This window comes from Erythrolamprus reginae, chromosome 1 (genome assembly GCF_031021105.1).
Source record: "Erythrolamprus reginae isolate rEryReg1 chromosome 1, rEryReg1.hap1, whole genome shotgun sequence".
Classification (NCBI taxonomy): domain Eukaryota; kingdom Metazoa; phylum Chordata; class Lepidosauria; order Squamata; family Dipsadidae; genus Erythrolamprus; species Erythrolamprus reginae.
This window is the reverse complement of record NC_091950.1, coordinates 2,915,308-2,940,180: the sequence shown is the minus strand read 5'-3', so window position 1 is coordinate 2,940,180 and position 24,873 is coordinate 2,915,308. Positions and strand designations below refer to the sequence as shown.

The 24,873-nt window shown below is 45.5% G+C and overlaps 1 protein-coding gene across 4 annotated transcripts in view; it reads left to right on the top strand.

The window, feature by feature from the left end:
- ELAVL1 (ELAV like RNA binding protein 1) overlaps positions 1 to 24,038 on the top strand; it is a 35,388-nt gene extending 11,350 nt beyond the window's left edge. For 2 of the 4 annotated variants that reach the window (XM_070743296.1, XM_070743304.1), the window contains exons 2-7: positions 3,398 to 3,431; positions 7,391 to 7,580; positions 9,848 to 9,951; positions 13,391 to 13,544; positions 14,996 to 15,221; positions 22,474 to 24,038. In XM_070743296.1, the coding sequence (XP_070599397.1) occupies positions 7,409 to 7,580; positions 9,848 to 9,951; positions 13,391 to 13,544; positions 14,996 to 15,221; positions 22,474 to 22,798 (981 nt within the window). In that variant the 5' untranslated portion in view covers positions 3,398 to 3,431; positions 7,391 to 7,408 and the 3' untranslated portion in view covers positions 22,799 to 24,038. The remainder of the gene's footprint in view (positions 1 to 3,397; positions 3,432 to 7,390; positions 7,581 to 9,847; positions 9,952 to 13,390; positions 13,545 to 14,995; positions 15,222 to 22,473) is intronic. The other 2 variants (XM_070743313.1, XM_070743286.1) reach the window with 1 other exon arrangement.
- The last annotated feature ends 835 nt before the right edge of the window (positions 24,039 to 24,873 follow it).

The window sequence follows — 24,873 nt, the reverse complement described above, 5'->3', positions numbered from 1 at the left end:
TGGTATTTTGACTTCCGGGTTGAAAAATCGCGAAGTACCCTGTTCGCAATGGTCGGGGACGCAATAAACAGGGGATCACTGTATTGTATTGGCAGTTCTGTGTTAGCAAATACTTCAGAAGAAAAGGATTTAGGGGTAGTGATTTCTGACAGTCTCCAAATGGTGTGAACAGTGAAGTCAGGCGGTAGGGAAAGCAAGTAGGATGCTTGGCTGCATAGCTAGCGGTATAACAAGCAGGAAGAGGGAGATTGTATATAGAGCGCTGGTGAGACCCCATTTGGAATACAGTGTTCAGTTCTGGAGACCTCACCTACAAAAAGATATTGACAAAATTGAACGGGTCCAAAGACGGGCTACATGAATGGTGGAAGGTCTTAAGGATAAAACGTATCAGGAAAGACTTCATGAACTCCATCTGTATAGTCTGGAGGACAGAAGGAAAAGGGGGGACATGATTGAAACATTTAAATATGTTAAATGGTTAAATAAGGTCCAGGAGGGAAGTGTTTTTAATAGGAAAGTGAACACAAGAACAAGGGGACACAATCTGAAGTTAGTTTGGGGAAAGATCAAAAGCAACATGAGAAAATATTATTTTACTGAAAGAGTAGTAGATCCTTGGAACAAACTTCCAGCAGACGTGGTTGGTAAATCCACAGGAACTGAATTTAAACATGCCTGGGATAAACATAGATCCATCCTAAGATAAAACACAGAAAATAGTATAAGGGCAGACTAGATGGACCGTGAGGTCTTTTTCTGCCGTCAGACTTCTATATTTCTTCTATGTTTCTATAATACTGTCAAGAAATCTGCCACAGACCAGCAATTGGTAGAACATCAATTTTATTTATTTATTTATTGTTAGAGTTGAAAGGGACCATGTAGGTCATCAAGTCCAACCCCCTGCCTGAGCAGGAATCCTAAAGCACCCCAGCCAAATGGCAGTCCAATCTCCTCTTGAACGTGTCCAGAGTTGGGGAGTTCACAACCTCTGCAGGCAGGCTGTTCCAATGGTTGATCGCTCTGACCATCAGGAAGACTTTGGAATAGATGCTAGGCAACCTGTGGCATGCTGAGTCGTCATTTCAGAGATATTTCCTTAAATAAGGAAGAGAAATAGAATGACCCTGGATGGGCAAAAATGCAGAGGGTGCAGAGGCAACTTTGACTTCCTGCTGGCTTCCCCAGTGAGTTTCTTTGTAGGAACCTACCAGGGAATATTGGAGATTCTTCCTCCCGCCCTCCCTGTCACCCTGTCGTGCTTTCTTCTGCCCCTTCCTCAAATTCCTGCTGGCTTCCCCATTTCCTTTGCTTATGGGAAGCTTGCAGTGAGAAAGTCAGTGGGGAAGCCAGTAAGAAGTTACAAGTCCAATGTCAGCAGGGAAGTAAGTGGCTGCAGGTGGTAGGTTGGGTAAGGAGAAAGGGGGTGCAGGACGGTAAGAGTATGTGGACTGCTAGAGAGGTGTCGCGCTGTTCCCCTAGGGCCTTATTTGGGAAGCATTTAGCTGGCAACTTCAATTGTTGTTTAGCGAGAGAAAATGTGGACTTCATCTCTCAGAATTCCCCATCCAGCATGTTTCAAAAATACTTTCCATTTGTATTTGGGGTAGTGATTTCTGACAGTCACAAAATGGGTGAACAGTGTAGTCAGGCGGTAGGGAAAGCAAGGAGGATGCTTGGCTGCATAGCTAGAGGTATAACAAGCAGGAAGAGGGAGATTATGATCCCGCTATATAGAGCGCTGGTGAGACCACATTTGGAATAATACTGTGTTAAGTTCTGGAGACCTCACCTACAAAAAGATATTGACAAAATTGAATGGGTCCAAAGACGGGCTACAAGAATGGTGGAAGGTCTTAAGGATAAAACGTATCAGGAAAGACTTCATGAACTCCATCTGTATAGTCTGGAGGACAGAAGGAAAAGGGGGGACATGATCGAAACATTTAAATATGTTAAATGATTAAATAAGGTCCAGGAGGGAAGTGTTTTTAATAGGAAAGTGAACACAAGAACAAGGGGACACAATCTGAAGTTAGTTGGGGGAAAGATCAGAAGCAACATGAGAAAATATTATTTTACTGGAAGAGTAGTAGATCCTTGGAACAAACTTCCAGCAGAGGTGGTTGGTAAATTCACAGTAACTGAATTTAAGCATGCCTGGGATAAACATAGATCCATCCTAAGATAAAATACAGGAAATAGTATAAGGGTAGACTAGATGGACCAGGAGGTCTTTTTCTGCCGTCAGTCTTCTATGTTTCTATGTTTGTTATATCTTATTCTGCTCAGGTGCTTTGGAGAATAAATTAGAACAGAACAGACGTTGGAAGGGACTGTAGAGATCTTCTAGTCCAACTGCACCTGCCTAGGCAAGAAACCCTACACAACTTCAGATAAATGGCTGTCCAATATCTTCTTAAAAACCTGTAGTATTGGAGCATTCAGAACCTCTGTAGGCAAAGCTGTTCCACAGATATTGTTATAACGGTCAGAAAATGTTTCCTTAGTTCTAGGCTGCTTCTTTCCTTGGCTACCTTCCATCCGTTGCTTCTTGTCTTACCCCTTGGATGTTAGGAGACCTAGATGAATACATTTAGTTTGGGCTGGGAACGGAGGTGACATCCAGCAAGTTCTGGAGAGCCGGCAGTGGACATTTTGAGTAGTTCGGAGAACCAGCAAATATCATCTCTGGCTGGGCCCAGAGTGGGGACGGAATGGGATTTTGCTGTATCCTTCCTCTGGAATAGGGTTGGAATGGATATTTAGCAATACCCTTCTCCTGCCATGCCCACCACAGAACCGGTAGTAAAAAAATTGGACTTCACCACTGAATGGGAGGATACTGTAGGGCAGTGTTTCCCAACCTTGGCCCCTTGAAGGTATCTGGACTTCAACTCCCAGAATTCCCCAGCCAGTGAATGCTGGCTGGGGAATTCTGGGAGTTGAAGTCCAGATACCTTCAAGTGGCCAAGGTTGGGAAACACTGCTGTAGGGCACTGAATAAGAATACAGAATAAGAATAAGTTGGTTATTTCTACATCTGTGCTGATTGTTTTTTCCACATTACTGCTGGTAGAATATGCTGATGAACCAGGCATGTATGTTCTTGGGAGTATAAAACATGAAGAGATACATGAATGAATGAATGTTTAATAGGGGGGTTTTAAAATTGTATTTTTACTGTTGTATTTTTTATTGTTGTATGCTGCTCTGAGTCCGCTATGAGAAGGGCGGCCTATAAATTCAACCAAATGAAATAAATAAATTGTTGGCTGGTTTAATTCAACCCAGTGGAATTTCAGAATGTTGGGGCCCCTTCTGAAAATTGATATTTTCCAAAAAAAAAGAGAGGGTTAATTAAGCTAAAATGTGACCTTTTATTGTATTTCAGATTGACGTGGGTTTTTTGAAAGAAGATACCAAAGGTTAGGCAATGTAGTGTTGTGATTTTTTTTTTAAAAAAAAGTTTTTGTTTTGCCAGTAGGTCCATTCTTGAGTCTTCTGAAGACAGACAGACTTTTAAAAAATCATAATTGAAATATTTTTTCCCAAATAAATAGGGTATAGTGGCTGAATAGAACAGGAATAATTTCTTTGTTCAAAACCTGAGTTTCTGTAACTAATAGACAGCATTTTAAAACATTGCTTTCCATTTTTTATTGGATTATTCTTATCAAAATTGCACATTATTGCCCTCACTGGTTAGGCTCCTGTAATAGCCAGTGTTATTAAAGATGAACTCTCGGTGTAATTGTTATGTGGAAATAATATGCCAGATTTTAAAAAAATTTCAACTGTGGAAGAGCGCTACAGTTCCCTCTCTGAAAGACCTTTTCTGTTTAACTTAGGCATGTGTTTTGTCCACTGTCACCCACAGTGAATTTTACTTCCTTTTTTTCTCACCACTGGCCATGAAACAAGCTTTTGTCCCTGGGAAAATTTATGTCAATTAGCATTGGTTCCGTAGCGTACGTGTGCGGAATGGAAAGGGCAGGGTATGACTCCCACCGTGGCATTATTTCCAGAATAAATTGGAACACGTTTTTGCTTAAACGCTAAGGCCTTACTCCTTCCCTTTCTGTGTGTGTGTATGTGAGAGGGAGAGAGAAAATAGAAGATAGCAGTTTAGTGACTGGCCCCTTAGGAGGATTCTGTGGTTTATTTATTTATTTATTTATTTATTTATTGATTTGATTTGATTTGATTTGATTTGATTTGATTTGTATGCCGCCCCTCTCCGTGGACTCGGGGCGGCTAACAACAGTGACAAAAAACAGAATGTAAAAATCCAATACTACAACAGCTAAAAACCCTTGTTATAAAACCAATCATACATACAAACATACCATGCATAAATTGTAGAAGCCTAGGGGGAAAGATTATCTTAATTCCCCCCTGCCTGATGGCAGAGGTGGGTTTTGAGGAGCTTACGAAAGGCGAGGAGGGTGGGGGCTATTCTAATCTCTGGGGGGAGTTGGTTCCAGAGGGTCGGGGCTGCCACAGAGAAGGCTCTTCCCCTGGGCCCCGCCAACTGACATTGTTTAGTTGACAGGACCCGGAGAAGGCCGACTCTGTGGGACCTAACTGGTGGCTGGGATTCGTGCGGCAGAAGGCGGTCCCGGAGATATTCTGGTCCAATGCCATGAAGGGCTTTATAGGTCATAACCAACACTTTGAATTGTGACCGGAAACCAATAGGCAACCAATGCAGACTGCGGAGTGTTGGAGTGACATGGGCATATCTAGGAAAGCCCATGATTGCTCTCGCAGCTGCATTCTGCACGATCTGAAGTTTCCGAACACTCTTCAAAGGTAGCCCCATGTAGAGAGCGTTACAGTAGTCGAGCCTTGAGGTGATGAGGGCATGAGTGACTGTGAGCAGTGAGCCACGGTCCAAATAGGGCCGCAACTGGTGCACCAGGCGAACCTGGGCAAACGCCCCCCTCGCCACATTCAACATCTTTGCGTTCACTAGCAATTTCGACCACTAGAAAATTTCCTCCATAGACCTACATTTGTGTTAAATTGTGATGTCATTCAAGTGTATCCGGAGGAAGAAGGAAGAATCTGCTTTTGAGCAGGCTCTTGTGCGGCTGGCACACACAGATCCAACTAGTTGTAGGCTGGGCATTGTACTGAGGACAGAGCTGTGTTTTGGCATCTGTTGTTGACTGACTATAGAGCAGGGGTTGTCCAACCTTGGCGACTATAAGACCTGTGGACTTCAACTTCCAGAGGTGGGAGGGAGGGTGGGAGGAAGGAAGGAAGGGGGAAAAAAAGAAAGAACCCTGGTGGCATGGTGGTCAGAATGGATATTAATCCTGACCAGCTCCAGGTTGACTCAGCCTTCCGTCCTTCCGAGGTCAGTAAAAGGAGGACACAGATTGTTGTTGCAATTCGCTGACTCTGTAAACCACTTAGAGAGGGCTGTAAAGCACTTTGAAGTGGTAAGTGGTATACAAGTCCTTGGAGAGGGGGCCTTCTGCCGCACGAATCCCAGCGACCGGTTAGGTCCCACAGAATTGGCCTTCTCCGGGTCCCGTCGACTAAGCAATGTCGTTTGGTGCGACCCAGGAGAAGAGCCTTGTCTGTGGCGGCCCCGACCCACTGGAACCAGCTCCCCCCAGATATCAGAGTTGCCCCCACCCTCCTTGCCTTTCACAAGCTCCTTAAAACCCACCTCTGTCGTCAGGCATGGGGGAATTGAAATTTCTCTCCCCCCTAGGCTTATAGAATTCATACAATGTATACAGTGATCTCTCGGTTAGCGCGGAGGTTACGTTCCAAGACCTCCCGCGCTAACCGATTTCCGCGTTATAGTGGATGCGGAAGTAAAAACCACCATCTGCGCATGTGCGCCATTTTTTTCATGGCCGCACATGCGCAGATGGTGGAGTTTGCGTGTGGGCGGCGGGGAAGACCAAGGGAAGATTCCTTCAGCCGCCCAACAGCTGATCTGCTCCGCAGCGCGGAAGCAGCGAGGAGCCGAAGATGGGGTAAAGGCAAAGGGGAAACCCCATCTTCGGCTCCTCGCTGCTGCTGCGCTGCGGAGCGGATCAGGTGTTGGGCGGCTGAAGGAACCTTCCCTTGGTCTTCCCGCCAGATCACTTGCCGCTTGCCGCTTGCCAGTCCACGCCCCCCTGGATGAGCGGCCCCGCATGGCCCCAGCGCCGGACTCCGAACGCCGAAACCGGAAGGGGCGAGGTGGGGGAGAGTCTGACGGAATGCGACTGACGGAATGCTGAGCCTCCCGTTTTCTCTCCCCCCCCTCGCCCCTTCGCCTCCCTGTGTTCCTAGGAGAAGTGCTGGTGAGGAGCAGAAGGTCTGTCTTGCCTCAATCCCCAGCACTTCTCCTAGGAACACAGGGAGGCGAAGGGGCGAGGGGGGGGGAGAGAAAACGGGAGGCTCAGCATTCCGTCAGTCGCAGCGCTGGCTGTCAACTTTTCTTTTTAGCACTGGGGAGGCAAGTCAGCTCCTGCCCAGTTTTAAAAAGAAAAGTTGACAGCCAGCGATTGTTCCGCTGCCGCCAGCATGGCCTGGCTGGCAGCGGAAGATGTAACGGAGCCCACGGGGGATTCGCCTTCCTCCCACCCGCAGCCGAGACTGATCGTGGGCTCCTTCGCAACCTCGGAGAGCTTCCAGGGCATGAAAGCTCACGAAAACCAGGAAGCTCTCCGAGGTTGCGAAGGAGCCCACGATCAGTCGGCTGCGGGCGGGAGGAAAGCGAATGCCACGGGGCTGGGCTCGGCTCCCCCCTCGGCTCCCCCCCTTACCAGCCCCGCCGCGGAAGGCTCCATTCTGTTCCCTGCCGGCCCGATTGAGCGGCCGGCGGTCTCCATTCAGGGAACAGACGTCCACCCCCTCCTCGGAGTCCCCGGCACCCAGCGTCCCCACGCCGCCTCCACCTCCCGGTAATGCGCCCGACCTCTGCCTCTCTCTTTCTCTCTCATATACCACGCCGGCAACAGGGAGAGAAAGAGAGAGAGAACTAGCGTGGACTTATTTTTTATTTTTTAATATTTTATTTTTTTAATTAATATTTTTTGAAAAACCGCGTTGCAGCGTTTCGCGCTAATCGAGAACGCGCAAATCGAGGGATCACTGTACTTGTATGTATGAGTGGTTCTTTAAATTGGGGTTTTTTAGATTGTTTTTAATATTAGATTTGTTTACATTGTCTTTTTATTGTTGTTAGCCGCCCCGAGTCTTCGGAGAGGGGCAGCATACAAATCTAATAAATGAATGAATGAATGAATGAATCCATAAATAACCCTTATTGCTGGTGGGGGCTAGGCAGCGTGAGAGAGAGCTGTTTTGATTTCGTTTTGCCTTCTCTACGAAGCATAAGAGCACCGAACTGAGCAGTGCGCTTGCCTTTTGACAGGTTTCATCTCTCGTGAAGATGTCTAATGGTTATGAGGATCACATGGCTGACGACTGCAGGGACGATATCGGAAGGACAAATCTGATCGTCAACTACCTTCCTCAGAACATGACCCAGGACGAGTTACGGAGCCTCTTCAGCAGCATAGGGGAGGTGGAGTCTGCCAAGCTCATTCGCGACAAAGTGGCAGGTAAGCTTAAGTTCATTGGATTCATAGGCCGCCCCCTCCCAGGGCCCAGGGTGGTTTACGATATATAAGAAAGACAATATACATCAAAATCCAAACAATTAAAATTAAAACTTGCATCTAAAATATTCCTCTTGGAATACGAGTTACGGAGCCCAGTCTTTCTGTCACTAAGCGAGGCAATTGTGACAAGTGACACCTGACAATTGTGATATGTTGCCCTAGGTCACAACTTTTCCTGCCACCGTGGTTCTCTTAACCACAGTGGCAGGAAAAGTTGTGACATAGGGCAACTCGTCGCAAGATTTAAGAGAACCACTGCTGTTGTTAAGCTAGTAACGTGGTTCGGTGATTCTGGTTTCTCATTGACTTTGCTTGTCACGAAGTCTGGGAGGGGATTGCATGACCCAGGACACACTGCAAACGTCATAAATGCGAGTCGGTTGCCAAGCATTTGAATTTTGATCACGCGACCATGCTGAACGCACGTTAGTGTGAAGAATGGTCATAAATCACTTTTTCCAGGGCCACTGTAACTTCGAACGGTCATTGAATGAACTGTTGTAAATCAAGGACGATCCAAAAGAGACTTTTGTTCCTGTTGATTCCAAAGTAGGATTCAGCAGTTAATTATGTGTCTCCCTTACTGGGGTCAGCCTGATGTTTGGATGTGGCTGAAGGTCAGGGCATTCTGCTGTGGTACGTCATACCTCCTGGTTGAAGATTGGATCTGACTATTCGGAGGGGTTCTTTTTTAAGAAAAATCCAGAGAATGATCAGGCCAGTCCCTTGCAACTGAAAGCATCTGATGGGCAGCCCATTTTTAAAACTCTGTAGTAACTTTTAAAGGAAAGCCCTGCTTATAAGTAAAAGGACTTTTCTGAAGCAGAATTAAAATTTGCAGCAGTGTGGATTTGATATAAATCAAGTCAATTTAAATCACAAGTAAAACCAATGATTTAAATCCTTAGTAAAAAGGCCTGGTTTAAATCAACTCAATTTAAGCCATAACATTTTAAAGAGCAACTCTCCCCTCTGTCTCACAGCAGGTTCCTTCTCTGACCTGCTGTTGACTCATCCACAGTCTAAATATTGCATAATGTGCAGCCTCATGCTACGTAACTAAGCTCCATTTCATGCTGAATGAACTAGAGCAGTGATGGGGAACCTATGGCCAGGGTGCCACACAGGTGGCAGGAGGAACCATATCTGCTGGCAGGCGAGACATTGCCCTAGCTCAGCCCCATGTGCACGTGTGTGCCGGCCAGCTGATTTCTAGCTCACACAGACTCTGCCCTCGTTTCCAGAGAACCTCTGGGGAGGTGGGGGGAGGCGTTTTTACCTTCCCCCCGCTCCAGCGAAGCCTTTGGAGCCTGGGGAGGGGAAAACCTGAGCCCACTGGCCCTCCAGAAGTTGGGAAGCAGACTGTTTCAGGCCTCCCGAGGGCAGGGGAAGCTGTTTTTGCCCTCCCCAGGCATTGGATTGTGGGCGTGGGCACTTGGGGATGCAGGATAGTAGGTACACATGCTCTTTCGGCACCGTGGGGGGGGGGGGGGGGGAAGGTTCACCATCACTGAACTAGATTATTAAATAGAAAACTATCCTTAGATAGATTGTTGCTCCTAAAGCATCTTATTAGAATAAATTAGAATAAAACAAAATGTAAAAAAAATCCGATTTAAATTTAAAAATTCAATTTTTTATTTTTTTTAATCCTCCATTTTTATTCCCCTTGATTTGCTGTCACCTAGTAAAGCTTTGAAAGACCTTTTCCCGCCTTTCCAATTCCTAAGGCCCTGGTGGATTTAGCCTGCTCCTCCGCCCATTATAGGGATCACTGAAGAAGCAGAAACCTTTAAAATAAACACCAGATTTGTAACCATACAAAGGTTTATCAGCATGTTTGGGTACAGAGTGAAAATATGGGTATTTATGAATAGGGCTCTTTGGTCCTCTCTGAGCTTGGTAGTTACAGACATTTCATGATCCAAACTAGGTAAGATCACCACTCCCACTCGCCCTGATGATGTTATTTAGCCTGGTCATGAAACCTCTACAAGGAAACCCCCAAGCTCACAAAGCAGCAAGGATGGTCTCCTTTCAACCCTGAGCTACAAATATTCCCCTCTTTGGCAGCCGTTCACGCTTCGTATTTATATTTCCCTTTATAAAAAGCCCTTTTCTTTTACAATGTGGAATTTTCATTTCAGGGAATGATGGGAGGACGGTTGCCCTTCTGAAAAGAATTAAAGCAAACTTTCTCCCCACAGGGCACAGCTTGGGATACGGTTTTGTGAATTACGTGACCGCAAAAGACGCTGAGAGAGCGATCAACACGCTGAACGGCCTGAGACTCCAGTCCAAGACTATCAAGGTAAAAAAATGCCTGGAACATGATGGCTCGGCTGCCAAGAACTGGCCACCTGACAATCCTTGTGGCTCCTTCCTCCCCCCCCCCCCCCGTGAACTTTCCCCAGGGATGGCTACTCTTTTTTCTTCCGGCCGATCCACAGGGGATGGCCCAAGCTCCCTCCTGTCTGTTTCTCTGCAGGCTCTTTCTTTCCTCCTGCCGGGGTCCCAACATCTGTTGCAGAAGTCTTCTCCAAAAAACAAAGGGAACACTCAGATAACACATCCCAGATATGGATGAATGAAATGTTCTCATTGAATACTTTCTTCTGCTGAATGGGCTGACAACAAAATGAAATGGATGGTCAATCAGGGTGGCTTCCTAAGTGGACAGTTTGATTTCACAGAAGTTTGATTGACTTGGAGTTATATTCTGTTGTTTAAGGGTTCCCTTTGGGGTTTTTTTTGAGCAGTGTATATTAAGGCCAGAATTTCATCCATCAGATAGATAATAATAATAATAATAATAATAATGGTGGTGATGATGATGGAGATGACATTACCTGTCCTTGCTCTGTAGTGGATTCCACCCTGGGGAGGCCAATCCCCCTCCCTGTGAGACCTTTGCATGCCTGGAGGAAGAAATCTCTCTCCTGAGATGATAGTAGTGGGCGTTTGATAGATTTTTATTTTTTTTAAATGGGAGTTGCAGCCTGGCTAGTTTTTATGACATCTTAGTAATGGTTTTGTCCAGTTTACCCTAATTGACACATTTCAGATCTCTTCATTTTCCTCCTTCCATTTTAGTTTGTTTGTCTGTTTGGTTGGTTGGTTGGTTGGTTGGTTAGTTAGTTGGTTAGTTAGTTAGTTAGTTAGTTAGTTAGTTAGTTAGTTAGTTAGTTAGTTAGTTAGTTAGTTATTGGATTTGTATGCTGCCCCTCTCTGCAGACTCGGGGCGGCTAACAACAGAATAAAAACAGCATGTAAATCCAATACTAAAACAGCTAAAAAACCTTATTTCTAAAACCAAACATACATACAAACAAACAAACATGCCATGCATAAATTGTAAAGGCCTAGGGGGGAGGAATATCTCAGGTTCTTCCCTCCCTTCCGTCCCTCCCTTTTTCCATTCAGCCATCCATCCATTTCTTCTCCCTTTTCATTTCCTTCCTCCCTCCTTTCCTCCATCCATCCATCTCTTTCTCCTCTTCATTTTCCTCCCTCCATTTCTCTTCCTTCCCTTCCTTTTTACCTGCATCCATCCCCTTCCCCCCCCCCCCTCTGCCCCAAGCAACTTGAGAGCTTTCATGGCACAGGATGGTTAAAATAAAAATGAAATAAGAGAATGTTTTACCCCTAAGCATAATACCGTGCCCCAGGTTCTCCCCTGGCTGTCGGTGTAAGAACTGTGAGTTGGGCTTGGCTCTCTTCCTCCTCTGCCTGGTGGCTCCCCAGGGGGTGGCGCAGACCCTCCCTTGGGAGAACCCGGAAGGAGGCGGCCTCCGGTCTGAGCCATCCAGCTGCCCTGGCTTTGCCACCGGAATCATCTGGCCGCCTGCCACACCCCTATGAATGAGCCCCTTGTCCCCCTTCAAAGCTGGCATTCTTCAGCGGTGGAAAGCCCCACTGGGGACTGTAACATTTGGACCCTTCATGAAGTTGCAGGTTTGTGAGTTGAGCTGTCCTTGCAGAGGCCTCGTCTTGGGCTGCGTGGCCGAGCGTCTCATTCTGTGGCAGGCTGGCATAGGGTGGGATTCCAGCAGGGCCCCGATTCTCCCTGGGTCCTGCTGCTGTCTAGAACTGATAAAGTGTTCGGCTCCAAAGACAAACCCACCTTTTCCATTTGTGTTCTCTTTTATCTGCTCTTGGGTTTGGCAAAAGAATTGGAACGTGTAACGGGCTGAATTTTAGCAGAAAACCCTTTTGGGAACAGAAGCAAGTAAAAGCATTTAAATATGTTAAAGGGTTAAATAAGGTCCAGGAGGGAAGTGTTTTTAATAGGAAAGTGAACACAAGAACAAGGGGACACAATCTGAGGTTAGTTGGGGGAAAGATCAAAAGCAACATGAGAAAATATTATTTCACTGAAAGAGTAGTAGATCCTTGGAACAAACTTCCAGCAAACGTGGTTGGTAAATCCACAGGAACTGAATTTAAACATGCCTGGGATAAACATAGATCCATTCTAAAATAAAATACAAGAAATAGTATAAGGGCAGACTAGATGGACCATGAGGTCTTTTTCTGCCGTCAGACTTCTATGTTTCTAAGCACAAATCCAAAACACCATCCAAGAAACTTCATCTGTTCTGCTGGCTAAGGAATTCCACACATCTTCCAGCAGCCAAGGTTGAGAAACACTGGACTAGATGATGGGAGGGATAGAAACATAGAAGAGTGACAGCAGAAGGAGGCCTCCTGGTCCATCTAGTCTGCCCTTATACTATTTCCTATATTTTATCTTAGGATGGGTCTGTGTTTATCCCAGGCAGGTTTAAATTCAGTTACTGTGGATTTACCAACCACGTCTGCTGGACGTTTGTTCCGAGCATCTACGACTCTTTCAGTCAAATAATATTTTCTCACGTTCCGAAGGATGGAAGGAGATAGTTCTGACAATGGTGAAGAACTGAGGAAGCTTCTTGGATGAGAAGTGAACCCCCTTCTTCCTCCTCCTCGAAGGGGGGAAAAAAAAGCCCACTCCAATTGATTTTTGAAGAAGCATCTTTGAGACAGATAAAAACGTGGAGAATATTGGAATGAAGAGTAGAGTAGAAGAAAAGGAAAGGGGCCTTGGAGGTCCTCTAGTCCAACCCCCTTTTTAGACAGGGAACCCTGTACTATTCCAGGCAAACGGTTTTCCAATCTCTTGGATAAGCTACTTGGATCATTTATTGATTTGAAATAATGTTTTGAGGGCGTGATCAGGTAGAATAGAATAGAATTTTATTGGCCAAGTGTGATTGGACACACAAGGAATTTGTCTTGGTGCAGATGCTCTCAGCGTACATAAAATAAAATATACATTTGTCAAGAATCATGTGGTACGACACTTAATGATTGTCATAGGGGTCAAATAAGCAATGAAGAAGCAATATTAATAAAAATCTTAGGATATAAGCAACAAGTTACAGTCATGAAGTCAACATGGGAGGAGATGGGTGAAAGGAATGATGAGAAAAACTAGTAGAATAGAAGTGCAGATTTAGTAGAAAGTCTGACAGTGTTGAGGGAATTATTTGTTTAGCAGAGTGATGGCATTCAGGAAAAAAAACTGTTCTTGTGTCTAGTTGTCTTGGTGTGCAGTGCTCTGTAGCGACGTTTTGAGGGTAGGAGTTGAAACAGTTTGTGTCCAGGATGTGAGGGGTCAGTATGTTTACCAAATCCCAGAAATTCCTTTGGGTGTTTCAGCTGCATGAATTCACCACGTGCTTTCCATTTATTTTCCCCCCCTTTCGAAGGTGTCGTACGCTCGGCCAAGCTCTGAGGTGATTAAAGACGCAAACCTATACATAAGTGGGCTGCCACGGACAATGACTCAGAAGGACGTGGAGGACCTGTTTTCACGGTTTGGACGCATTATCAACTCGCGCGTGCTGGTTGACCAGACTACAGGTGGGTGAGCCAGAAGCCAGGGCAGTCTGCCCTCCAGTTGGCTGGCTGCTGATCTACTTCAGAAATTGTCCAAGGAGTGGGGGGGGGTCATCTTACAGCAGTGTTTCTCAAACATGGCCATTTTAAGGGGGGGGGGCCCTTCAACTCCCAACTCCTTGTAAATTGGTCAAGTTGGGAGACACTGATTTCAAAAGCCCCCACCCTCCTTGCCTTTCGCAAGCTCCTTAAAACCCACCTCTGTCGTCAGGCATGGGGGAATTGACATTTTCCCTCCCCCTAGGCTTATAGAATTTATGTATGGTATGCTAGTATGTATGATTGGTTTCTAAATTGGGGTTTTTTAAATTACCTTAAATATTAGATTTGTTTACATTGTATTATTGTTGCTGTGAGCCGCCCCAAGTCTGCGGAGAGGGGCGGCATACAAATCTGATTAATAAATTAATCAATATAGCGCCTTTAGACTTATATACTGCTCCACGGTGCTTTTATAGCCTGTTTACAGAGTCAGCATATTGCTCCCCCTAACAATCTGGGCCCCCATTTTACCCACCATGGAAGGTCGGAAGGCTGAGTCAACCTTGGGCCAGTTACCGTGTTTCCCCGAAAATAAGACCGCGTCTCATATTAATTTTTGCTCAAATACGTCTTATTTTCAGGGGGAGTCTTATTTTCCCCCCAATGAATTGTATCCTGTATCCTGCAGCAGCAAAAACACATCCAAACACGCAGCCGCATGTCGGATGCGTGTCAGATGTGTTTTAAATCTGATGGATGCAGCGTTTTGGGATTCAATTTATGGACAGCAGTGTTAGAGGGGCGGCATACAAATCTAAATAAACATAAACAACATACATATGTATGTTCCGTTCGGGAATGCTGCGAAACGAAACGTCTCCTACATCTTACATTCGGGGGATGCCTTATATTAGGCAATTCTACAAAACCTCCTATGTCTTATTTTTGGGGGTGAGTTATTTTCGGGGAAACAGGGTAGTTCCTGCTCAGGCCGGAAACCCTAAAACCCCATTTTGGACCTCCTCTGAAGTCCATGGGGCTTCCTGACATCTCCTGGTGTCTGGATTGCTTCCCACTTCCCTGGTAAACTACATAGGGGCTTCTAGTTTATCTATTTATTTATTTATTTATTTTTTTAATGCTGCCCTTCTCCTTAGACTCAGGGCGGCTTACAACATGTTTGCAATAGCCCTTTTAAACAGAGCCAGCCTATTGCCCTCACAATCCGGGTCCTCATTTGACCCACCTGGGAAGGATGGGAGGCTGAGTCCACCTTGAGCCGGAGATGAGATTTGAACCGCTGACCTGCAGATCTAGCAGTCGGCTTTAGTGGCCTGCAGTACCGCACTCTAGCTGCTGTGCCACTCAGGCCCAGGCAGGGGATGGATCCTTCATATTCCCCCCCTTCTCCCTTTCTCCCTTTGACCTTGCAGGCTTGTCCCGTGGGGTTGCCTTCATCCGGTTCGACAAGCGGTCGGAAGCCGAGGAAGCCATCTCGAACTTCAACGGCCACAAGCTGCCGGGCTCCTCCGAACCCATCACGGTGAAGTTCGCGGCCAACCCAAACCAGAACAAGAACGTGGCCCTCCTGTCACAGCTCTACCACTCCCCAGCTAGACGGTTTGGGGGGCCTGTCCACCACCAGGCTCAGAGATTCAGGTAGGTTAGGAAGGACAAGATAATCCAGAGGTCTGTACTATTCTCCCCTCTCTCCCTCCCTCCCCTCCCTCTCTCTCTCTTCTCTCTCTCTTGGCTTCTTCTGCTCTTTTTTTTCCTGTTTTTTTGTTGAAGTCATTGCTGTTCATTCTCAGACACAGCATGGAGCCTTCCAAGAGATAGGTCAGCGGAAGGAGAAAAAACCCCCCAACCCTGGCTTCAATAAACATTCTCCATCCAACAACATTAGGGCTAAACCTTGTGTGATGAGTTTGTGTTCCAACGCCCGAAGCCCCATTTTTGAGGGAGGGGATGCTGCTGGGTATTCCCCCCACCCACCCTCCTTTCCACCCCGGCCCCATCATCCAAATGGGTTGATTTAAAAAACCAGGGCATCCATCATCCTGTCCTCAATTCCACCACAGTAGCTGCTAGGCTCCGCCAGAGGAGACAGCCTTGTGCAGGGATGGCACTTGTGGTCTGATGTGAAATTTGTATTTAGTGATTTCTGCTTTTTTTACCTTTAACAACCTCTCTCCCGATATTTCTTGACAGTTCACGTGGACCCCATCAGCTCGGCCCCAATTGCACCTCCAACTTCTTCCATTAGATTTTTAAGCACATTCTGTATAAAATTTTAGAAAGCTCTGAAACAGTTTTCTTTCATACTCAATGGCAGTGGAGTGTTTTTGACCCCCCAAATGAATATGTACCCCCCCTCCCCAAGTATGTCAGTAATCATTGTGGATGTCCATATCTGTTCTTCTTCTTCTTCTTATTATTATTATTATTTCTCCTTTTTATCTTCTGTTCTCTCAAGGTTATTTTTTACTCTCCTCTCTCATTTTTATTTTCCTCGTAGAGTTTCATTTAAATAGAGAATTTAAAAGCCCTGCAGATCCTCTTTCCCCTATTAATAAAGATTGAAAATTTGTCTGTCTGATCTGATGCTTCATAACAGTGTGTTAAAAATACAAGATTTTAAACTTTCTGGAAAAAAAAATGGTGACATGGTATTCATTGCAAAAATTTGTTTTTTTCAAATTGCGTGAGTCCTGCACTTAAAACCCTCCCTCGCCCCCCAAGTTTAAAGTAGCCAGAGCAATTGTATTAAGGGGTTATTGGTTTTTTTCTTTTTTTCTTCTTAGAAAACCCCCCTTATACTGCTTTTCTGACTTAAAAAATAATTGCGTCAAGTGGTTAATAGAAGTAGAAAAAAAAATGCAAATTATAAACTAGTGAAAGCCATAGTTCAGCAGGCCACAAAACTGAAAACCGTTAAATAGACGCAGATGTCAATCATGTTAAAGCCACTAATCAACCCCCAGGTTCTGACAGCTGTAATTGACAGTTGCCTTTGCAAGGGGATGAGATCTGTCGTGGTCTCCTAATACTCTCAAATGTGTACATTTGCCTTGGTGCACAAGTGTCCGCATAAGAGCCCCGAAAGGTGTGTGCAACAAATGTTTGTGTGCATATGTGAAACCTAACCTGTCTGACTTTATTAGAAAGTGAATAGAACCAAGCTGCTCAGCTATTGAAAAGCGCATAGTTCTCCCTGCCTCCTTTGCCATTGTTGGACAAGGCCCAATAATTGTAAATCAGCGGGATTTAAACCGAGTGTGTCATAGAGTTCTTTACATATTTCCCAATTTCCTCCCTTCCCTTCCCCTCCTTCCTTCCTTCCTTCCTTCCTTCCTTCCTTCCTTCCTTCCTTCCTTCCTCTCCTTTCACCCCCCACTCCCTTTCCTTCTCCTTTCCTCCTTTCTTTCTGACCTATGGCTCCTACAACTCAAACTTTCTATTTTCCATCCCACATCACTTCTTTTTTTTTGTACCCGAGAGAGAAAATATTCCTAGCTAGCAGAGCAATGTACAGAGGGGGCGAAAGATCTTAAACAGGATGACTTAACAGTGTTTCATGAGTTATTTTAATCCATCCTTCTGAACTCAGTTCTGGATTTAAAAAATACGGGGTTTGGAAGCATACATGCCAGTTATTTAAAGCATGTATGTGCAAGCATTCTCAAATCCTTTTTTTTATAGCTGAAAAAAAAAATTAAGACCCCGTTCCACCCGCCCAACATGCAGTTTTGCAGAAGTGTTTTTTAAAATTGCCCTGCAAATGCCAACGCTTTTATCCCTAAACTCTCCAGTTCGATAGCAGGTTAGAGCGAGAACACCATCTAATAAATAATAATAATAATAATAATAATAATGTTTAGGGTTTTCTTTTCCAAATGTAAAGTCAGATTCACATAAAAGTATTAAAAGGTTTGATTGCCCCTCCCATATTAATTCCAGATTAGTTTCAGAAGTTTTGTTACAGTTTTCAATCTTGCACACAACTCTGACTGATGAGCTGTTTAAATTCATGTTGCCCCTGTCTTTTTTCCAGAAGGCTGGAAGAAGAGAAGGCCCAGGCCCCCCTGACTATCTCTCCTCTCATGAGCCAGATCGTGGCTAGCTCTTTACTGGATATAACCCAGTTAGAGAGGAGCTCCTGCCTGGCATGCGACTGGCCTTCTTTGGTTCTCTTTCTAAAGCAGGGGCCTCTAGCCTTGGCAACTTTTAAGACTTGTGGACTTCAACTCCCAGAATTCAGCCTCTGACAGTTGAATTCCACAACAAGTCTTAAAGTTGCCAAGGTTGGACATCCCTGTATTAAAGTGTCTTTTTCCCCAGCCTCTTTTTCCTACTCCACTCATGCAGAATCATCCCCTGTCTGGAAAAAGTTTTAATCTCTTGAGTGATGGTCAGGTGTCCATGCAGATGGACAGCCGTTACTGAAAGCTGCAGGCCTCCCCAGGAATGTCCCTCCTCCTTCTGCCTTGAAGAAGAGAAGCCTCAGATGGCGAGACTGTGAAGGAGAGGGAAGCAGCAAACACAAGCTGGCCAGTCACTAAGTTAAATCAGGATCTAATATTTCTAGGTGCCACTGCTGTTGGTCCATAGAACCCAAATAGAACTGGTGCCCCTTTTCCCTCTACTAAAAACCAATTTTTTTTGGTTGCTAATCCTCAACCGGTAAATCAAAAAGTCACCAATACAGTATTTCCCTAAATTCCTCAGTGGGATAATAAGTTGAGGATTAATTAAGTGCCATTTCTAATGATTCCTCCTGTTGAGAATAATAATCAGTAGCAATTAAAATTTTAATAATTTGCTCTGGAAAAATGTGTGCTAGAACAGAAATGAGAGCGCCATCAAGCCACCACTTAATTAGCAGCTTGTAGTTTTTAAACTACTTTAGCAAAACAAAGTTAGTAGCTAGTTTGTCCCTTTAAGGGCATAAATAATAACGGTAGTTATTGAGAATATTGTATTTGAAACCTGGCATTACAAATTCCATAGCAAAAGCTCCGGTGCTTTATTTGTTTAGTATGTCTCCTCTTTCCTGTTCGTATCCCCTTCCATTCCTCTTTCGTGATTTTATGTGGACGATGACCCTTTTAATCCACTAGGCTGTGTATGTAAACCCTTGTAAACTCGATCCCTATCATGAAAATGGGCCTCTTTTTTAATTTACTGCTTGTCTGATTTTGGATTTCCTGTTCCACTTTTAATGTGCTTTATTTTTTTTTCCTGTTTTGTTTTTCTTACTTTTCAAGTCTCCTCACTCATCTCCATGCAATCTTTTAACTGTAAATTCCTTCTAGAGAGTTCCTGCCCGTGAAAAACCTTGCATGTCTTTTTAAAAAGTGGCCAGCCTTCTGACGTTGTGTGGCATCAGATGGGTTTCTTTTAGAATTCTTGTCACTTGTTAAATAAATAATGTGCTTCTATCTGCCTGTACTCGGCTTCTTCCGTGTAAGGTGGGAACACCCCCTGCCCCCAGGTTAAAGGTCAAGTCAGTGGGGTTGGAAGGGTCCTGAACAATCTACACACACGCAGCTAGTCTCCCTGGGTTAGTGTTCTTTCAGCCTAAAAGTGAATGGATTCCAATTCCCACACATGAGCTGGAGAATTCTGGCATCTTAAAGTTGCCCAGATAGAAAACTACAAGTAGAAAGTTGGGGGGGGGGGGGAGTTGGGGGTCAGCTTTTTAAAGAGGGGGTGGGAGGTTTCTAGCTTGAAAGTCTCCCCAAGCTGGCTGACTTGGGAAGAATACATGTGAATCCTTAGCCCTCTGGGACCCTGAATCTTAAGGAGACGTGGCCATCCCTCTCCCCTCATTCCACTAGGAACCATTGGCTGCTGTGGGTGTCACAAAAAGCCCAGATTAACCCCCTAAATAGGACAGAGAAGAGAGGTCACCAGGGAGAGGAGAAGGAAAGTGGACCATGCTGCCTTAGCAATTGTCCAGACCACGTGGTGGTGGTGGTGGTAAAACGGATGGGCTTCAGAAGAGGATCTCCATAGATGGTCACTTCGCTTAGGCCTGCTGCCCCTCGAATGACAATTTGGTCGGACAATTAAACATGCCAAACGCCCTCCCAAGCGGAGAGAGAAGGCAGCCCAGCCCGTAGGTTCCCCAACTCGACTCCTAGGCCCTCTGGTTCTGCTTCCTCAACCAAGCAATATTTTGTCCGTCAGAAAAGCAGTCTCTTCCTACTTGAACAAAAGGTTTCTCCTATACCCCCCATCCCCCAAAAACAAACCCCCTCCCCAGGTCTCCCTGAGTTTGAGGTTCTGCCCCATCGCAGCCCTCTTGAGGCACGTAAGCCGATGCCAGGGGAGCCAACAGTGCGATACTTGTGTTCTCTGATGTGCTGACCTGAGAATCCAAAGGGGGTTAGCGTCAGGGAGGGAAAAATGACCATCTGGGGTTGGGGGCAGCGGGGAGAATCCTTGGTGACCCACACAGCGTCATGGGAACGATTCCTCCTTGGGGGGCTAGGATCGGGTGGGAGAGCAAGGGGATTTCCAGGGAGGGTGCGGAGGAAGGGGGCCCCCCACGCCTGGTCTGCCATGAGGCATCTCTCCCCATTTGCCAGCCCTCCCTCCTTGCCTGTCTCGTCTCCCACCGAGCACTTTGAACCCAGATGTCGCCCAGTTCGATCCTGTCATTGGCAGCCAAGTCTCCCCCCCCTCCCGAAAGAAGCCCACTCCTCCGTGGGGCCTGTCTGTGCTGCTGGCACTGAGGGTCTGGTCTCCAGCTACGGAAGAGCCCTGGCTGGACACAGGCAGGGGACAGCTGGATCCTGTCTCTATTCAGTCCACAACGACCCCGTACTGGAGGTCTTCCCCCATTAGATCACCTTTGCCTTCGCGCACCCACTTTTTAAACTTTGCTGGTGGGCGAGAAGTGTACGGGCAGCCTTCTTTAACGTGGCACACGTGGAGTAGAGCCCACTTTGCCAGGAAGGGCTGGCGTCGTGGCCCCAGCGGTCTCCCAAGCGAAGTGAGGGACTTCTAGGTGATGTGGGACCCAAATCTCCATTCCCCCCCCTCTCTTTCCTTTGGGGTGACTCATTTCCCACCCACTAGGAGCATCTTACCTGATTCCCCCACTCCTGGTCTCTGCTGCTGTGGTCTCCAGAGGTGGCGTTAGGCAAATTTAATACCTGTATTATGAAAGAAGCCCACAAGAGGTGCAGTGGCCTAGAGGTGGAGCTCTCGTCTCAGGCTATATGAGTTCGATCCTAGGCAGAAGCAGGATGAGGATATATCTCCTGAACAAAACTCCGCATTGGCAAGAGGGACAGCATCTGGCCCAGAAATCTTTCAGCTGCATCCAGTTGCCCAGACTCCACCCTGCAAGGGATTGTGGGGTCATCAAAACATGATGATGATGATGATGATGATGATGAAAGAAACCCCCACTGTGTCCTGCCACCCACTCTGGAAAGAGGTGTCGGACTGTTTGTGCGTGGCAACCTTTCATATTACTGATATTAAACGAGCCTGCCTTAGCTAGAAAGCAAAAATAAACCAATATACAGTGGTACCTCGGTTCTCGACCACAATTCGTTCCAGAAGTGTGGTCGAGAACCGATTTGGTCGAGTACCGAATTAATTTATGCCATAGGAAATAATGGAAATGGGTTTAATTGGTTTCCAGCCCCTATTTCCTTTATTTCCTATGGGATAAAGATCTGAGGAGCTCTATAGTCTGAGCACTCCAAGTTGTAGGAAGGGTGGGGGCGGCTGCAATACCGGCAGTTTCTTGGGGGGGGGGGGCTCCTTTCCTCAGTGGTTCGTCTTGTTCCCTTTAAGCAGTTACACAACTTTCTCCTTCCCGACGGCGGCGGCGGCGGCTTTCCTTCGAGCAGCAGCAGGAGCAGCAGCACCGGGAATGTCAGCGGCTTCCCTTTCTCGTGTGACGTTCCCGGCGCTGCTGCTGCTCGAAGGAAAGCCGCCGTCGGGAAGGAGAAAGTTGGTGTAGCTGCTTAAAGGGAACAAGATGAACCACCGAGGAAAGGAGGGCCCCCCCGAAACTGCTGGTTTTGCAGCCGCCCCCACCCTTCCTACAGCTTGGAGCGCTTAGACTAGAGACTGGGAGGCTGTTGAGTGGGCGGCCAGGATGGGCGTGTCGGATTCCGACTCCCATTCCGTCTCACTCCGTCCCCTCAGGTCTTGTAGCATTTCGGATAATAAACAAAATTTTCTGTGGCTGTTTGGTATCCGAATTTTTGTTCAGATACCGAAGCAAATTTTTGCCGGAAACTTTGTTCGGGATCCGAAATGTACGAGAACCAAAGCGTTCGAGAACCGAGGTAGCACTGTATTAAAAAAAAAAAATCAGCAGTGCCCCCTCCTGGCTGGGAAAAGCCCCCTCTGCCTTCCTGTGTGAGTTGTGACTCAACCCACAACTGCTGCTGATTTCCTCTCTCTCTCCCTCTCCTCCTCTCTCTCTCTCTCTCTCAGCTCTCTGACCACAGCCTGCCTTTGGTTTCCCCCTCCTGCTCCCCTTTTTCCCCACCCACCCCTCATTTTCATGCTCTTCAGCCAATGGGAGAAGGGGTGGGGCAGTGCTCCTTCCCACATCTGGTGAAGGGGGAATTAGCCTAGGAAGGTTGACCCAGCATAGGTTCCCCCGTCCCCCTGCCCCCCCCACCCAAGGGTGCCTTGGTTTTGCTGCCTTTTAACTTTCCAATGCTGCCCATGGCAGGGAGACGAGACACGAGAGACACCCTTCTCCAAGGATGACCCCGTTTGGATGACCACTGGGTTTGGCCCCCCCTGAACCCCACTTGGTGTTTTTTTAAAATCTTTGAGCCCTGTTTGAGTTTTTTGCTTGATTGAACTGACTTCTTTTTTTGTTTTGTTTTGTTTTGTTTACATGAACTATTGTGTGCTTTTTATTTGCTAGGTTCTCTCCCATGGGTGTAGATCACATGAGTGGGCTTTCTGGTGTAAATGTCCCAGGAAACTCCTCTTCGGGCTGGTGTATCTTCATCTACAACCTTGGCCAAGATGCCGATGAGGGAATCCTCTGGCAGATGTTTGGCCCCTTTGGCGCGGTGACTAATGTGAAAGTCATCCGTGACTTCAACACCAACAAGTGTAAAGGCTTTGGCTTTGTGACAATGACAAACTATGAAGACGCCGCCATGGCCATAGCGAGTCTTAACGGCTACCGGCTGGGGGACAAAATCTTGCAGGTTTCCTTCAAAACCAACAAGTCCCACAAATAACTCCGCTCTCGTGGCTTTTTTTTGTTCCTTTTTTTTCCCCTTTTTTTTTTGTATGGAATAGATAATTGAGTGACGAAAACAGTTTGAGCTTTTTTTTTTTTTGTTAGTGTACAACTTTTTTTTTTTGGCGCCAATTTTCACAAAGTTGTTTGTCTAGTCTAAAGGAAAAGTTGGGGGAAGAAAAGGGGGGTTTATACTCTGGGATGCCACCAACATGTTCAAATGTTTTGGGTTTTTAAACGTCCCATAATGGTTCTATTCTTGGTTTTTTGTTTTTTAAAGTTCCTTTCAAAGTAGAGTCCTGTTTGCAAACTCCCCTTTGAACCTCCCTAAAATCTCGACGAAACCATTTGTACCCGGTGTCAGTGAAACATCTGCTCCCTTAAGAGACTGCTGTTAATTTCACTGAAAAAGAGTTTGCATCAGCCAAAAATCCTGTGAAGCCCAGTACTTTTGAGTAATGCTCTTAGCTAATAGCAACTTCTCCTTTTGTCAAGAAATTTGCTAGTGAAAAATCAACTTATTGCTGAAAAATGACTTAAGAGAAGTATCACTCCTGGGTAACAACTTTGACCCCTGTAGGCAAAATCCAAACTGGGAAGAAAAAAACCCCTTTTTATAGTATGTTCTCCCCACCTTTTAAAGGCCAGATTCCATAAAAAGGACCAAAGAGTTTTGAGAAAACTCTGGGGTGATTTTTCAGAGTTAAAAGAAAGAGGGGAAAAGAAGAAAAGAAACTTCATTGCCACTTCTTTCAAAATTTTAGTTCCAATTAGCGGAGTTTTGTGCATTTGCTTTCTGGTAAAACAAATGTGGCAAATATATTTAACAAAATTAATCTCCTCTCACATATTTTTTAGTTGGAATAACTTGAGTTCTTAGAATTCTCTTGTGAAGATCTTACAAACATTTGAGCATCATAATTTTTTTGCATCCCTTCTAATAATTACTAGGATTTTTTTTTTCATATTTTATTAGTTGAATTGTTTTGACAAATAGCTTTACATATTTGAAACGCTCAGCAGAAAGGTACATTAAAACTTGCAAGTTTGAGAGTACAAATTTTTGATTATTTTTTTTTGGTAGATTTAAATATTTGTTTTAATTAATCCCCAATGTTTTCTTCAGGCTGCCTTGAAAAACTTTTGAGTTCTGTTTTCTGTTAATTTTCTTTTGCTTTTTTGTGTTGTTTTTACTTTTGCATTTAAGACCAATTAAATTTGATTTGGTTTTGCTGAAATTTTGTTTTGGTTTGTTGTTTTAATTTTTCTCCCCCTCCTTACCATGTTTCACAGTACCCAACATGAACGATGAACTTTCCGAAAAAAAATAATTTGGGGATTTTAAAATCAACTGATTGGTAGGAGATCAGGAACGAACACATTTGCAATCATTTTCAACCAACACGGTGAGAGTTAAGTGGCCCAGGCAAAGTTTACAACTTAAAACTGGATATTCCATAACATATACATGCAGTTAGCTAGATCTGTAAGATTTATAAAGCAAACCTTTGGGCGAAGAGAAACCTGATTTAATTCTAAAAAACCCCTTTAAACCTGTTGCAACCTTTGGGGGGGATCTCCTGCTAACGTCGGATGAGAGGCAGGGACGATCCCATATTGGATCTGCGATATTGAGATCCCTTTCTGTTGGCGGAAATGCCCTTCTGGCTACATTGTCTTTCAATCGATGCTCAAAATCTAGAACTTGGGACACTTTTACTGGGACTGAAGACTCAAAATCTCCGAGGTGGCTGGAATAACACTTCACACACCATCCTTGCAGGTAAAAGTCCCACCACTGAAAACGGTGGTGGCGGGTGGCTTGCCTTGCAGTCCTTCACACGGCTGGAGGGAGACACAAACATCCCTCTTTTTTTGCGCGTGACTGGAGGATTTCTATTTGCCACGCAAATAGCCCATGGCCATAGCGATCTCGAGCCTCTTGGGCGTAGAAGCGCCGTTCCGGAAATATCTGCTTTGCTTTCATGCTTCCAGTTGCATTTTTTTATTTTTAAGAATTAAACTTGTCAAGGTGGATGGATCCCTTTTTACAAGCAGGGTTCTTGGCTCCAA